At 42.0% G+C, this 16,716-nt stretch overlaps 1 protein-coding gene across 1 annotated transcript in view; it reads left to right on the top strand.

Moving 5' to 3' along the window:
* Positions 1-16,716, top strand: part of GNA12 (G protein subunit alpha 12) — a 41,009-nt gene that overhangs the window by 8,236 nt on the left and 16,057 nt on the right. Inside the window, exon 2 of the mRNA XM_066198481.1 lies at positions 3,695-3,910. Coding sequence (XP_066054578.1) covers positions 3,695-3,910 — 216 coding nt within the window. The remainder of the gene's footprint in view (positions 1-3,694; positions 3,911-16,716) is intronic.

Below are 16,716 nucleotides of genomic sequence, written 5' to 3'. Positions count from 1 at the left end.
ATAGTCCTCTCTGGACTTTGCTTCCATCTATTCTTCTGCATGGCTTTTGGAGGCCATTTATGCTTTTGGCCAACATCCTGTGTAAATGCTTTTGGCTGGCCAAGACTGTGTAGGTTTTGAGCTTGAACTGTTTGATAACTCATGTTTTTCTAGCAAGGGGAAGGAGAAAAATAGTCTTTGTCTATTCCCTTTCTGCAGGTGGTTTGTAATTTCTGTAGATTTCTTGTGTGTTATGCCTTAATTGTCTTTTTTTTAAATCTATGGATTTCTAGACTTTCTGTTTTTCTTCTGTATAAGCTGTGGTGCTTCATGAAGCAGATCTCATCACTGTCTGATTCCATTCAGGTTTTGTGCTTGCCAGGGATTTATGCAGTGACTTGAATATATTAAAAATTATTAAGAAAGGAATGGAAGAGAGAATTTCCTATTTTTTCCTCCCTAGCTGGTGCTTCCACTATGCTGCTTGTTTTCTATTTTCTAATGCCTGACACTGTCCTTATATGCGAATTTTAATTATTTCCATCTGTGCTTATTCTGGGTCCTGCTTTAACTGCAGTACAAAAGCTTTAAATCAGTTAAGTGTTCAGAAGTTTATTTCCCATCTAAAGTTGTTCCTTCATTTTTTTCCCGTAGTCCAAGTTGGAAAACAGAATGGTAATTGATGGTGTTCAGCCTTGTGAATGAAAGAGTGAATTGACATTTTCTACAGTAGCAGAAAATCAGAAAAACTGTCAGGAGAAGAGTAGGAAAAGTGTCTTGCTTGTATTTCCAGTAAGAGGAATCCTTTCCTATGGTAACTTGCTCTGCAGATTAATGAGGCAAGGATTATCAAATGCTCAGTGAGGTTGCAAAATACAGTTTTACCAGTAAGTCTGAGATGAGAGAATAGCAGTACACAGGATCTAAATTTAGTGATTTCTCTGTTTCTCCTCATCTTTCTGACATCTGTTTGTAGCATTTATGGAACTGTTTTGTGGAGATGGAGAAATATTAAGTTTAGATTCACTTTACTGGGGATTCTGCTGAGTCACACTTCTAGCTGCTAAGAGCTGGGAGGAAGAAACATTGACTATTATGTTCATTATGTGAGGATTTATTCCTGATGTGTTTTAGAGACACATCTTGAAGCAGATATGCTTTAAAAATTTTGAGAGGTGCTGTTTCTGTGTGCATAGGACAGCATTCCTGCTAGCTCTATGCTGTTTTATTTTCTTCATGCAGTGTGTGTCTGTCTGTCAGTGCTGGTGTCCTACTGCTGAATCACTTTGTCCCGGATCAGGCTCTACATGTGCCTTGGTGGCAGTATTTCTGTCTCTGGAACAGTCAGAGGAAGGTGCTGATGCCACGTGCCCCATGGGTGACCTTACAATAGTTAATGCACTCCCACAGGGTCTGTGGGACCCAACTTTAGTTCCCTCTCCTGCTTCAGGGAGGGTCAAAGCTGCATTTGCAAGGAGCAGCAGCCAGCAGATAAGTGACTATTCTGGGACTGGAGCAGTCTCTACTCCCTTGGTTGAAACTGTCCTGTGGTTGTCTCCACACAAATAATGAAACTTTCCCTAACAACAAACAGTCTCTTGGGAACCTCCGTGTCTCCAGTAGGAGCAGGGAAAGTCAGGACAACAGTGTGGGGAAATGCACGTGGACTGAGCTCCCAGTGCTTTTTTATCCAAGCAGGAATTGTGCAGACCTGCAACCATTCCTCTGAGATGCTCTGCAGTGGCTGTGAGGTGGAGGAGGGTTAAACCAGCTGAGCAGCCAGGGGAGAACCTGCAGGGCCCAGGCAGGAGAAAAGTCAGAGCTGTGTGGGCTGGGAGCTCTGTGCAGGGCCCAGGGCAGCCGGGGGAGGTGGTGACCCATGGGGAGATGGTGATCACTGTCCCACACACAGCACTGTTTAACCTTTTGATACGCAACAATTCTCACTGAGCAGAGACAAACCTCGAAATAACCGTGTCTTGCTTGTCTCGGTCACCACAATCCTCTGGAAAAATCTCCCAAGTTCTTGACTGGGCGTAGTGGGGAGCTGACCCTGCCTTTCAGTTGCAGCCAAGATGGAGATGGTTTGCAAAAGTGTCTGAAGCTGTGAGATGTTATGGAGGCATCTGCAATTCAGAGACAGGGCCTTATAAGTGGGTTTTTCATGCTACTGTTGGTTAGTGCCTTTCAAATAACCATTGAAAGACTTCTGTTAATAAAGGGATAAACTCTGCAACTAGGAATGAGAGTTGGCTTTTGGTCTGTATGACAGAGTTACTAAATAGTTATGTCTGGAATTTAAAGCAGCAGTTGGTAAATATATTTCATTTTAGTCTTTTCATGGTATTGTGGAGATATGTTCTCTACTCTATGAGAAGTAACAACCAGCAGAGAATCATAAATATTTACATTTTTGGGAAGCTGCTCTTCAGGAGCATTGTTGGATAGTGACAAGCATGACACTTCTCTTTGAGTTTCTATTCTGTGACACTCCACTAAGTTGCTTCTCACTTCCCTCTCTAATCTTGGTTGCTGTTGGGAAGTTACTGTTGTGACTGTGTGGTGCTGCTAAAGGACTGGAGAGCAGAAAGGTTCAAATATTAATAAAACATACATGCAGTCTTGATAGCTTAAAGCATGCAAAAAATGAAATGAGTTCAGTAATGTGGAAGTTTGTGTCAGTAGCTCTGGAAACTGAACTTCACTTTCGGAGATTTTTTATTTTGTTTATTTTCATATCTCTAGAACCGAAGATCAACATAATGAGAAAAGTTCTCCAGTAAACCTCACAGATTTTACTTGTGAATTTGATGGTACTTGAGATGCTGAGTCACCATTAGCAGATCTATCCATTACTAAAATGGGGCTCACTATTGAGAAATAAATATTGGCCATTGGAAGCTCTTTACTGCAGGTGAAGTTAGAGTCAAGACTGAAGTTTCAAATTTCTTTAACCTCATGTGTTTGGCTCATTGCCATGAATATGAAATTAGGTTTCCATAAAAACTGCAAAATGTGAAAAGAACCAGCTCAGTACTCCTGAACTGCATTTGAGAACTAGGTTTCTTTGCTTCCAGATTATTTTTCCAGTATTAGAGTAGCAAAACCTACCTGTCACACATTGCTTAGCAAGTGTGTGGCAAGTTCAAAAAGTAGGCTGATTGTGAGGGAAAAGTGAATCTGCTTTCCTGAGCATGGTAGCTTGGAATCTGTGCAATGTCTTCAGTCCTATAATGCTCTTCTGATTTCCCTAATGCTTGAGAAAGCTGGGATGTCCTTTTTGGCGCCAGAAACACAAATGCAAAGAAAAAGATGGAAGAACATGGTTTCAGGCATGGTGTTACTTTTAAAAGTACAGCTGTGATGATCACACGTTAGTTCCCAGACACTTCTCTTAATTCCCAGACACTTCTCATACTCTCACTGATGTTTACTTTCATTATCTGTTGGTAGCACTGCTTGTTGCCATTAGCTGTTGCCACTAATACTTTCTCCACCTGGGGAAATATTTTGTGGCTAAGTTGCTTACAGAAGCAGGCTCTATCTTATTTCTGTTGGAGATGTTGCAATAAACAATGTTTCTGATTCTCTGCTGAGCTCAGTCTCACCAGAACAGTGTCAAAAAAAAAAAAAAACTTCAAGTACCTTCAAGTCCTTGTTCTTTTTTCACTTTAATCTTTAAATCACTGACTTTCTTATCTGAATCGTTCCTTAGGGCTGCAGGGTTCTGGTTGATGCACGGGACAAACTGGGGATCCCCTGGCAGTACACGGAGAACGAGAAGCACGGGATGTTTCTGATGGCCTTTGAGAACAAAGCTGGGATGCCCATCGAGCCTGCCACCTTCCAGCTCTACGTCCCTGCCCTGGCTGCTCTCTGGAGGGATTCGGGAATCAAGGAAGCCTTCAGCCGTCGGAGCGAGTATCAGCTGGTGAGTACGGCCCGTCTCCACGTGGGAGGAGGAGAGTGCTGCTGTATAAATCTCTCTCCAGCTGAAAGACAGCTTGCTACGTGCAAGATGGAGCCACCCTGTTAGCTGTTTGTAGCAGTGCTGTAAATCTGAGCACTTCAGCAGCAGAAACAAGTGGTAATTGGAGCCAAACTTGAAAAACTACATGGCAGTAAGAGGGAGTGGAAAAGTGCACATGACTGGATAAACTGGAAGAGCAAGAGGAACCAAAAAAGGCAGGAATTGGTTGAACTAAAAATATTTTAGCAGCTCAGTAGGTCTGTTCATAGTAGGTCACTGATGAAGGCACACTTAATTTGTAACTTTCCAGTCCTGCCAGCTTGCACTATATTGATACTGGCAAACTCTTCCTGCATGCAGCTCTTTTGAAGTGAATGCAACACCCATTCCTGCTGCTCCCTGACTGTTTCTTTTCATCCTGACGTCTGCAAGTGAAACTTGGATAAGCAACTGAAAGATGACAGTGAGCATAAAAATGTGCTCTCTTCCCTGCCTTCTTGCTGTTAGGTCTTCATGCTCTTGTGCCAAAATAGCTGCACTTCTGCTATGGGATGTGTTTCTGACAGCTGTTCATAATCCACTCCTTTTCTTCTATGTACAGGATGGACAGGATTTTTTTTTCCTTCTCTTTTTCTTCCCTGTTCTGTGGAACGAGGTACTGATCCAGACAACCTGGTAGCACAATTGCTATGTCATCATTGTTTAATTAGAGGGGTTAAAGGACAGAAACAGCTTTGTATAGTCTTCTTTAGATTCTTTTTGCAAAGGAAGTCAATACAGCTGAAGGAGAACTGGAGAAATTGCATAGTGAAATTCTGATTGCTCCCTCATGCTGCTTCTCTGTGTGGGTTCTCTGGTGTCTGATACTGTAGTTAAACTCATGCTGCAGCCCTTAGGTAGTCATCTGTCTCCACTAATAGGATGCCTGTTTGAGTCTTGTTGCATATCTTTGAAATCTGTCTCTGAAGTATCATGAGACTGCCAAATAGGTAAAGAATAAATGAAATGGAGAAGTAAAGCTGTCACAGGATGATTGGATAAACCTCACTTCCTTAGGCTAAAAATGAAACAATTTCCACGTTACAGCACTGGGGGTGGGGGGGAAGGATGTGCAGGGGGAGAGAGAGGATGGATTAATTGTTCTATTATTCCTAGCATCTGTAGACACAGGCTTTGCTGTTTTAAGCACTGTTCAAATGTGGAATAAAAAGATGGTTGATGCCACAGGGAACTTGAATTTGCCATGAAACAACTGCTAAGACAATCCAGTACAGTAAGCAACAGTTGCATCAGCAGCCTGTTAAGAAAGTTTGTTTGTTTTTTTCCCTGGGAAGTGCAATGGTCAAGCGTGGATTTTGTTTGTAGAGGGAGATTCAGACAGGGATCATGTGGGAGGTTCATTCCTGTTCTGGTTAGCAATAAAGTAGTATCAAACTGGGGGGGAAAAAGTCCCATTTGTTGAATAAATAGCGTTCCAAAATGGTAGGCCTACCTCTGCATTCCCTGGCTTAGAGGATTAAACAGGAAATACCAAAAACATAAAATAGCCCCGCAGAAACAAAGCAGAAAGGCATGCAAGTGATCATTTGATATGCTGTCATCTTCAACATCATGCTACAGTTGCACGGTGCATCCTTTGGGGTGCCCTTGGTGTAACCTGTGTAATGTTACTGGGGCACCTGGGACTGCAGCCACGTGTGTCACAAAACATCCGACTCCATCCCAGTCCTGCCCCTGTGCCTCTGACAACATGTAAATCTGGGTGCTGGTATTTTATTGTGCAGGCTGCATCCCCAGGGGATTAGAAAGTGCCTCACATGTCACTAAAAAAAAAAAAGGCACTTGGCTGCATAGAAGTTTTTTTAATGTAGTACATTGGTCTGAAGGATGGATTAAACAAATTATTAGCACCTTAATACTTGGAACAAGTTTCCATATCTTGCTTCTAGAAGTCTGATTCCCTGAGTATATGGGAATAAGCAACTGTACAATTCCTTAAAAAAAATTTTACACTATGTAACATTTTAAAGAAAGAGGTGGTTTAAGGAGATGCCTAATCTGTAATTGCATATGATATGTATAAACCCATACCTTCGTTTAGTTTAAAGCCTTGCTGGATATAGACTTGTGTAAATAAATAGAAGCCAGATATAGTGGACTCTGAGAAAATAAATCTTTTCTGAACCGATTTTCACTCAGGCTAAAGAAAACCTCTGCATCAGCACTCTCTTTCTTCCCTACTATAAGCGAGCTATTAAATGGAATATGCTTGGTTTAAACTGAATTTATTATCTTTAAAATAGTTCTTAAATCATCACCAGAATTTTTGCAGCTTTACATTACTGTGATCTTCCTGAATGTGCCTTGACTCTGTTTCAAAAAACAACCCCACTCAGCACTGGCATTTTCTTCACCCTCATCTTGCAGTCAACTTTTTTTTAATCTTTGTTGTTATTTTGGCTTCAAAACTGTAGGATTTTTGGTCTGCTCTTGAAGGCTCTGTTTCTCCAGGAAGTTGTGTGACTGTTAAAAAGTAAAACACGCTGGTTGGTGGAGCTGACAATTGCAGGGTGCAGGTGCCTTCCCATGGTCTGCAATGCCCAGCTCAGTGGCTGACTCAGCAGTAACAAACTTGTTGAAAGAAAAGGGCTCTGACCATAACCCTGTGCAATCTCAGAGCTGCTTCTCTGGCACCACAGAAGCTGCCTCTGGGCATTGGAGTGTTTTCTGCTTCATACTCAGTGCCTGCAAGTGCTGGTTGTAAATCCCTGTCTGGGTCTTTGAGCATTTCAGAAGTGAGTGGGTGGATTCTACAAAGCAGGCTGCTTTTTTTTTTTTTTTTCTTTTGTCTTCCCAGCCTTTCTTAAAGCAGACAAACCAACTTTGCTTTCTCTTCACAAACATCAGCCTCTCGCTCTTCCCCTGCCTCAGCCAGTCCCCACCGACCCAAGTTCCTCTGTTCCTTGTATGGGAGCCAAGTAGTTTGGGGACAAAAGCTTCATTGTGTGTTTGCTTCCATTGTCACGTCTGTCCTCGTTTTTTAACTACTGGGAGAGGAATTCCTTTGTAATCAGAATTGGATTCTTCTCCCTTCTCCCCTGCCCTCGTTATCCCCCCACCCCAATTTCTGTCTGTATGTTACAAGGGAATACATTGGGCACCAGTCTCCAAATGGCCAGGAACGTTTGTTCCTTGCAGGGTGCCCGCGGTAGTTTGGGCAAGGGGCTGCAAATCCCCCAGAGCCAGCAGGGGGAGACAAATCCCACTGGGAATGGATCCTGGAGAAAGGGGAATTGGGATTTCCAGCTGGATTTGGGTGCAGGGGTGGGAGCTTCTTCAGTTTGAGCCTAATGGCAGGTGCTTGGGTGTATTTTGGAGTTTGGGTATCTGCAGGCTCTTCTTCACCTATAAATGGCATCTCCTTTTATGCTATAAACCGTGGAGACCAAGGCCAAGATAGGAATTGCTTTGGTCATGTCGTTTCTGTTTTTTGGTTTGGGGGTTTTTTTCCGTTCTCTCAGGTCTTTACTATGAGAATCTGAGAAGCCATTCACTTCTTCTTTAAAATGTCCAGAACAAAAAGTCTGACACAAGGTTAGATACTCTTTTGATTTCTTGCAGCTTGGCATGCTTGGTGTCATTGTGGGTAAAGATTGGACAAATGGGGCTTGTCAGGGAAAAAAAAATTATATTTTTGTTGTCATGGGCAGAACAGATGGATACTGGTGAGAAGATCTGCCAAGGCCATCATATGGCTTTATCAGTTCTTAGAGCAAAATTGACATTGTTGATAGAGAGAATATGTTCATGATCCATCGCCAGAATATCAATTGAAGATGTTGTTATTGGTGTATTAATATTATTGTTGATGTTCCCTGCACTGTTAAAAGACTCTCTGGTGTTTTAATAGCTCTTTTTAAAAGCAAAAATAAATGTCAGCATTAATGGGAAGTTGTGGTTCCTGTGAGGGAAGTAAGACTCTTGCAAATATAGACAAAAACCTTAGTGCTGTGTCCGTGGCTATTTTTAGATGTGTGCACAGGGAATTGTATGGAACGCTTCCATTAATACTTCAAATACTGAGAGCTTCTGAAGCCTTGGATGTGGGAATACTCTGGAAAATGTTTTAAAGACCCTTTCTTTTATATTCATTCACCATTCTCTGGGTGAGAGGTGAGGGGGAAATTGGGAGATATTTGCAATAGCATGTGGGTCACTCCCCTGAGCATTAACTATGGGATTTGTTGTTTTTGCTTTAAGCAGACTCTGGAGTTGGTTAAATTCTGCGTGCCCGGCCAGGCAGTGTGCTGGAACACTGCAGAGGGAACAACCTGCTCCTGGGGGTAGCAGAGCTTTGTTGCTGCCTTCTCCCCATGCAAGGAGCTGATGGCTTCAAAGCCTCCCAGGCACTCAACTGTGTGTTCTGGCCATTGTGCAGGGTAGGCACCAGTTACTCACACTAATTTCTTGGTTCAGAGTAGACAAACTGCGGCTTAAATGTCTTTATTTTTGTACAGAAATGCTCAGTACAGCAGTGATGTAATCAGGAGTTGGGCTGTACAGTGGCTCCTGAGGCACTGGGAGATTTTGTGGCAGCATTTGGCTGAAGCCAAGTGAATTGAGAGATGGGGCAGCAGAAAACTGACTTAATGTGAGAAGTAGGTGACTTCTGAAGTGAGATATTCAATGAAATCTACAGCAATGATCTGTATTTTGTCAGAATTCTTCAGTGCACTTTAAGAGAAATTTCCTGAATCCTGAAGTATGAAGTTTCTAACTGATTATTTCTCTTTAAGATGCAATGGCAGAGTAGAGCCAGCCCTAAAAGCATGTTTCTAGGCGATTTGCTCTTTCAGCACATATGGCAGAGCCCTGAAATGCAGGGACTCTTGTGCCTGGCATGGCTGTGAAACACTTTGCACTTGAGGAAATTCCGAGTGTCAAATCCAGCCCAGCTTATACAATTGGCTGTAACACAAAAATGAGCTCTTCTCTTTGCAAACTACTGTTTGAATATGAGCTTACACAAGAGACTCTCAATGTTGCCTGTTCTGCAAGGATGATTTTTTTTTCCCCCAGAGCTGTGAAACTCTCATATTTCATCAGTGAAATCCATTGAGGCTTGACCAATGCTGGTGAGATGTACAAAGGCAATAACCACACTGTTCAAAGTGCCAGCCTGGGAAATCTTGTTACCATCTAATGCATATAATTGGGACTAGACAGCAACTCTGCCAAATTACTTTTGAGCTCTGCATGGGTATTTCCTAGCTTGCAGAAGTCCTGTGAAACTAAATTATTTCTGGGAAGTGACGTGGTTTTTTGTTTTCTTTTCTAGATCTGAATGGGACATACCACTCTAACCCACAAATTTTTTTACAAAACAAGGGATTGACAGTAGAGCTACAAGCACAAACTCACGTTTGCTGTTGCTGAGCCCTAATTTTTTGTATTTGCACACTATTAGTGCTGGAAGTCAAGTACATCTGTATCTAACAGTATTATATTATTTCTTTCTTTTTGAAGCTCATTGTGAAGCTGTGGATGGTAAATTTGCTTGTCTGAATCGTAGCTAATAGATGTAAGGAATGATAATGCTGTATTTTTTTATATATTACACAATAGTAGTCAATTATAATCTAGTTTTGTTATGGTAGAATTCTGAAAGAGTGGCCACAAGATGTTATATTCACCCAAAAGATCACTGGCTTGCTCTGGACTCATATGGAAGGGAGAGTTATGAAGATATTTCTTAGTTAAATATCTGAGCAAGGTTTTGAGCCAGTGTCATGGCAATCAAGTGCCAGAGATGCAGATATAAACTCTTAGTTCTAGTTCTGTTTCCAGTCCTAAGACCTCCAAAGTTTGTGCTCAGGTTATGGGGTCTGACTCAGCTTTGTCCAGCAGGAGAAGTTAATTGCTTGTTTAAGTGTGATACTGCAGAGCGTGGTGGCTGCTCTGTGGCAGGAAGGATTAGCAGCTGGAGTCCCTGGCTTCTAATCCTGTCTCTGTGACCAAATAGGAAAATTTTTTTTCAGAGCAAGGTCTCAAGTAAGAACCCTCAAACAGAAGTGGCATTTTGTTAAAGGAGGTGCAAGTTAGTGAGATATAGTTTGGGTTTTATTAAAAATTGAGAGATAGCAAAGAAAAATGCAGTTGGAAACCTTCACACAAAATTCTCTGGGTACTGGCTAAGGCTGTAGAGTTTGTCAATCTGCATCTGCAAAAGTTCCATCCTCAGTCTTATATTTGCAATATTCTAAAAATAAATGTTTAAATGAGATGTTAATGGGCCTGCTGCCACCAGAGAGCTGCTGGAGCAGTGTGGGGTTTGGCTGTGCCAGTTTGTCTTGACAGTCAGGGATTCAGCCTGAGGACTGAGCTGGAGCAGGAGGCTGAGTTGGAGATGTTGGCTGTCACCCACAGCAAGGAATGCTGCACTTGGTGCTCTCAGTTTTGCTTTAAGTGCCATTGAACAGGAGGTGAGGAGAACTTGCATTTAAAGTAGGCTGGATTCACAGCCATTTAGGGAATCACTGCAAATCATTTTGAATTCTGGCAAAATCTGCTCTTGCAAAATCTTTTCTCAAGTAACAAGAGCTGTTCTCTGAGGCAGAACCAACCTGAGAAAGCTGTGATGGGTAAAAGTTAATAGCCATTCTTAAATACTTTCTGCTATTGGAGAGAAATAAGAAGAACCAGAAAGGTCATGAATTATGACTTTTTTGGAACAGTGCAAATGGAAAAATCTTAGAGAACAGCAGTTAGTGACTGTACCTACCTACCAAGCATTGAGTGCTAAATGCTCTGTGGAAAAATAGAAGGATTCTTGCCATGAATTTCTCCTGACCTTAGGTTATGACAAAGTGCAACAGCTGGGTGAAATGTAGCCTGCATGGAATTGGGAGGATAAGTTGGAAAGTAATGAGCAGATCATACATAATAAATAAGTGAATAACAAGAAATTGATATGCCTACCATATGGGAGCTGAGATGGATCTGAATAAAAAGAGCTGTGCTACTGACTGGCCTGCTATTCTGTATAGTGAATTCCCAGCACTCAACAACTGTTTTAATTTTTACATTACTTAAAGATCAAAAACTTTGGGCAAAATCACCTCCAAAGTCTGTGAGATGTGCAGTTAATGGACTTCATCAATGCTCTGCTCTCTACGGGTGCTAAAAGGCTGAAATTCAGATTTAGTGTGGACCTACCTCTAACTTACAGATTCTTGAAGGCAGATTAAAAAGTCTGGTTCTATGTAAGGCTTCCTGCAGGAGCTTTTTGCTACTGGCCCTTGGAAGCCAATACATCTTGACCGTGTTTTTGGTGTGGTTAAGGTAAATGAGAGAAACAACTTCATATTTACAGCTCCCGTGGTGAAAATTCATTGCAAGCATTTGCTTCTTGCCTAATGATTGCCATTTTTCTGGTTGAAAGATTTCTTTTTCCTTATGTGTATTTTACTAAGTACAGACATTTTTTTGTCTTTACCTCTTAGTAATTGAGGCCCTTAGAAAACTGTCTGGGTATCCCAAAAGTTTTTTTACTCACCTTACCTCTCTGCGTGCATGTGGAAGTGGTTATTGTTTGCTGTCTTACCTTCAACAACAGCACTGAAACACTAAATCTAATGTTCTTAGGCTGGAAAAGTCCATTTTGCTCCCAACTCTTGAGAATAAATGCCACTTTGATTCTCTAAAGCAGCTTTAATTTTATTATGCATAAAATAATTAGAAAAAATACTCGGTGTGTTTGTCTTTGCAGAACTGTTGTCCTAAGTCCTAATTAGTGCTACTCTAAATCTTGCAGGACTGTATTGAATATGAGGATTTGTTCAGAGCAAGTACAGCTGTAATTAATCTTTGCATTCCCATCAAGAAGTGCTGGCACATGCTGTGAGAAACAAGGAAGGAAACTTTCAGTTCAGGCTGTCTGAGCCAGTACCCAACTGCAGCTACAAACCACTGGAGTAATCTCTTTATCCCTCTCTAGTGTGCAGGAAAGGTCTGGGCAGAGACAAATCCAGCCCAGTGAGCAGCCTTTAACTTTGATTATGCTGTTTAATTTCATACTCAGAAAGTTTCTAATGGACCTCCATCCTTCAGGAGACTTTTAAATTGGCAACTATTATCACCTTAGAGATTCCCAGTAATGAAAATGTATTCCAGAAATCTGAGAAGTTAGGCACAGTTAAAGGTGCACCCTTTGGCTGACAGAGGGATCCTAATGAAAAGTTCCTTCTGAAATTTGGTGGAAGTGGAGAGAGCTCACATACTCAGTAATGAGCATCTGCATAGGTTAAAGCCATGGTAGCACAAGGATGACTTTTATGTGAGTTGCTACAAAAATACTTCATTATGCAGAGACATATATGTTAATGTTTATCTGCCTAAAAACAAAGAATATTGTTTCTTGTGGAAGGGCTCCACTTGTCAGACTGGTTTCATCCGCTCAGTCTCAAAGATACAATTGAAGAGGAGACTTCTATGTTTGTGTTCCTGTGATATGGGAGTTCAAAGTTTTTGGTGTACTTGAAGATCCAGCGAGGAGTGGCTTAGCTGAGTGAAGGAAAAGAGAGAGCTCCTGCTTCTTGCTGTGTGCTGGATTAGCAGTTTTCTGACCCTGTGGTTGGTTTCAGGAAATTGAGGGGGAAAAACAGGCACTGCCCAAGAAGAGGTGACTGGTTTTGTTAAGCCTGTCTCCCTGACATGGCTCTCTCCGCTCAGAGCAGCAGTGCTGACACTGCACTTCAGAAAGTTCCAGTTTTACAAGTCAGCCTTTTGTACCTCATTTATATGTTCTTTGCAGTGATTCAGCTTTCTCTTGGTACCCATTCAGCTTTTTATTTGTACCAAACCTTGCTCTTTTCACCTACAACTGGGACAGCGAGCAAGGGTGTTTTCAGTGCCTTTAAAAATCTTCTAAAAGGTTCCCTTGAGAAAAAAACTGTAAGAGGTTAAGGCTTGGATTTTTTCAAAGGGGCCACTGAATTTAATAGGATAACGGGTAATGAATGCTTTCAGGCTTTCCTGAATATCCTAGTTTATTGTAAGCTAGGTGGGATCAAGAACAAGTAACACGAACAGATGAACAAATAAGCAAAACATTAAAAACTAGGTCTCTTTTCATGGGGAAGTCTTATTGGCATATCTTCTGTATTTTTATACTTAGCAGAGATTTGAAGTTGTTCTTTGTCTCAGTGATAGTGAATTACATTTAGTGAGCCCATGTTCTTTAAAAGTTGAGACCTGATAGAAAACTGAAAAGGAAAATGCAGGTAGGATGGTTTGGCAGCAGTAACCTGCTCAGGTGGTGATGTACCCTTGCTACCTATCCAAATCCTGACCTTTTTGCAATGACTTCTCAAAAAGATTGTAATGTCTTTAACCTACTTTTCTTTTGTTTCTTTCCCTGCTCCTGCTGTCTCCCAAACAAGCCTGGTTTGCCTTAAAACATGGAGAGTTTTCCCTGAATGCAAACCACTCTGGGCTTCAGCTTGCCTTGGGCTGGTGCTCCAGACACAGTAATCCCAGTGAGCAATAGGAAATGGTGGTTTGGGGAGTTCTGCTTTGCATTGTGCTTTTGCTTTTTGGGTTTTTGGAAGCTGCTCTTAGAGAAGGAGCAGATGCAGCCCGGGGGTGACTGAACGCAGCTGAGGGGGTGACACACTGTGCTGCTGGGGAAGGAACAAGCAATGGGCATCACAAGTGGGCAGAAATTGCCTTCACCTGCTGCTTGCCAAGGAGTGATGACAGTGTCTTTGTCTCACTGATCCTTCTCCCAAGCAGTGGTTCCTTTTCTGATGCCAAAATAAGATGCTTGTACCTCAAAGAGGAGTTTTTTTCAGTGTTTGTGTTCCGAGTTACTGGAGTATCTGAGGTGTTCACAGACTGCAAATCCAGGCTCTGTTTCACAGCTATTGAGTGTGGAGCAGAGGAAGGGAAGAAAGTGACTTTTGACTTCTGGGTTTATGTGCAGTGGTAGCTGTGCAACAGGGGAGGGTTTCATAGATCAGATGACTTCAGATCCATCTGAATGAGATGCTGTTCCAGGAAATATCTCAGTGCTCCAAAGTGCCACAAACCAACCAGCTGATAAGCAAACACTAGTGGAGGGAGCAGAGGTGTTGAGTGCCCTTCCCAAAGGAGAAGGGTCAGGTTAGCTCAGTGTTTCACTTCTCCTTTCTCAGCTGCACTGCTGGAAGGGCTTCTGTCACAAAGGCAGAATGGTCCTCACCTTCTCAGTATTCGCAGCTACGCCTAAAGCAAGGCTAAGGAGTAAACCTGTTTCGCTCTATTACTGGCTTAGGATTTGGGGGAGGGCAGGAAAACTTCTTGGAAACATCATGCAAGATTTTCTGTTTGAGAAAGTGGAAAACATGTTGCTCTGAGAAGTAATTTATTGACACCTTTCAAATGTCTCCTCTGTATACAACACAGATTCCTGCAGTCAGACTGTGGCAGACTTGTGCTTCACTTGGCTTTCCTCCTGAACAAACTGTTGCTGTTTGTCCTTAGAAGGTCTGCTCTGCACCCCACCCCCAAAGCTCTTAATTTGACTTGCTTTCCTTGATACTGGCTTAATTCTACTTTGGAAAACCCAGTAGGATCTCAAACTGAAAAAGCACAGGTTTATTGGTGGAACTCTTTCCCATGTAATTCCACCTCTGGATTCAAGACAGTGAATCATTACTGGTGTTAGATGTGGGCAGGAGACAAAAGAGCCACCTACTATATCCTCTTTTTCTGTCTTCTTTCCTCCAGCCCAGCACATGCATTCCTGGTTGCAGGGAGTTCAGCTGGCCATCCACGTGGCTGGACTGCTGCCCTCTCTCCAGTTCAGTAGGATGTGACCGAGGCTTTAATTAGGATTTTTTTATAGCCTGGTCTGCTCAACAGCTTGGAAAAGTTTGTTAAACTCAGTTCGTTTTCCACTGTGGCTTGATTAATTTGTGTGTGTAGCTAAGGCCTTAAGGATAGAAGCTGTCACCTATTTCTAATCACAGATTTCATCTTTAGATTTGTTTCCAGACCTGAAAGAGAACAAATTCTGAAATTAAATTAAAAGTAGTTTAGGTTGCATGAAATCTTCATACTGAAGTATGAATAGGGTGAAGGTTTCAGTGCAGATTTGGAGAATTCCTCCTCCTCATGCCAAAACAGCCATCAGAAAGGGAGAGAATATTTAGAATAGCTGATAATGTTTTTTATGCGAATAGATAGAAAACCTTGCTAGATAATGCCTATAAATATGGTCACAGAGAAAACTTGTCTTGATTGTGAATGGGAACTGAAATTTCTTTCAGGTCACCAAAGGTTCTTGGAGGTTCATTCATCTGCTGGACCTGACACAGGGCTGTCAGTGGCACTAGAGCAGCAGAGATGTGCTTGTGGAGAGGGCAGTCACTGCTTGGGTGAAACCCTCTCACAGCCCCAAAATACAGCTGAGAGCTAATGGAATTAGTGTTCTTGGCATGTGACATGAGACAGCTTGATCTGGGGGATTTACAGGTGTGTGTGAAGGTCAGACTTGGTAGATACAAGTCTTGATGTAAGTGAGGGACACAAGGTGCTGAGGAGTTTCTCAGTGCAGAGAGGAGGATGAGAATGAGAATTTCCACTGACTGAGAAGGCAGGCAGGGTAACAACAGCAGAAGCTGCACCTCAGAGTTCAGAGCTGGTCAATTCTAAGTCTCTTAGAATTAACAAATACCAAACTTCTATTGAAGAAGGAGATTTTTTTGTTTCTGGGGCAAATGATTTTTGAGAATGAGATGTGAAGCTGCTTTGAGGAGTCCCTCAGATTTGCAAGATTTTTATTCTCTGTGGTAATGGGCATGGGGCACAACTTCAGAGAAATGTAAGCAAGGTGGAATTGAATTTCTTTCTGCACTCCATTCTCTACACACTTGATTTTATAGGAATCAAACTGTTAAATAACACACCTGAGTGCAGCTAAGACTTTAGCTGAGTTTTACCTAAGACCTTGCTTTCAAGTACTGAGCAGCTTTCTGAGTTTTGCAAGACCATCATTTTAGTCTGCCCATCTGAAAACGTCTCAGTTGTATACGTACAGACAAAATGAGAAAATCTTATTTAGGACAAGTTTTTAAAGAAATATGAGGGATGAATGACACTTTACAATCCTTACAGTGACCATTTAACAACAGACAATTTTCAGCATGGCATGTCTGAGCTGATATTTCCCCAGAATGTGGAGCATTAGGACACTGCAGCAAATCTTTGGTGTGTAAGTGGAGCAGGAAGCATCATTCTGCAAGATATTCAAGGTTATGCCTCTTGTAAGTGCATCCAAGTTGCTGAGCTTTCCAGCTGGCCACCTGCCATGGAAAAGTCCAAGCTCAACATTCTCTCATGGCTGGTGTGAGCTGCTTTTTCAGCCCACAAGATATAAGATATTTATTTCCCATCCCTTGATCTGATAAGTTTTGAAAGGGAAACTCGCTGGTAAACTTGTGATTTAGTCTTGATCAGATAGCCAGTACTGCTGACTAGATTAATTCAGAAGGTATTTTTTTTGTTGTCGCTGTCTGTTCTAGTCCTGCAGATGTCTCCTGTAAACAGAGCAAGTTTCAGGTTTGCATTTTGACCTGCTGGGAGCAAAGCATAGGCCTGGAGTAACGGGGTTGTGCATCATTCCAGGGGATGTAAAAACATCCAGTTGCTTCTAAATTCCACCCTGTTAGTTGAAAATGCCTGTTTTTCCGTGGCAGCTGCCCACTGAGAATAAAAGGGATAATTTG

The sequence above is a fragment of the Chamaea fasciata genome, unplaced genomic scaffold (assembly GCF_029207755.1).
Source record: "Chamaea fasciata isolate MVZ Bird 193981 ecotype frontalis unplaced genomic scaffold, bChaFas1.0.hap1 SCAF_16, whole genome shotgun sequence".
Taxonomy (NCBI): domain Eukaryota; kingdom Metazoa; phylum Chordata; class Aves; order Passeriformes; family Sylviidae; genus Chamaea; species Chamaea fasciata.
The sequence above is the reverse complement of the archived record's forward strand: the minus strand, read 5'-3'. Positions and strand labels throughout refer to the sequence as shown.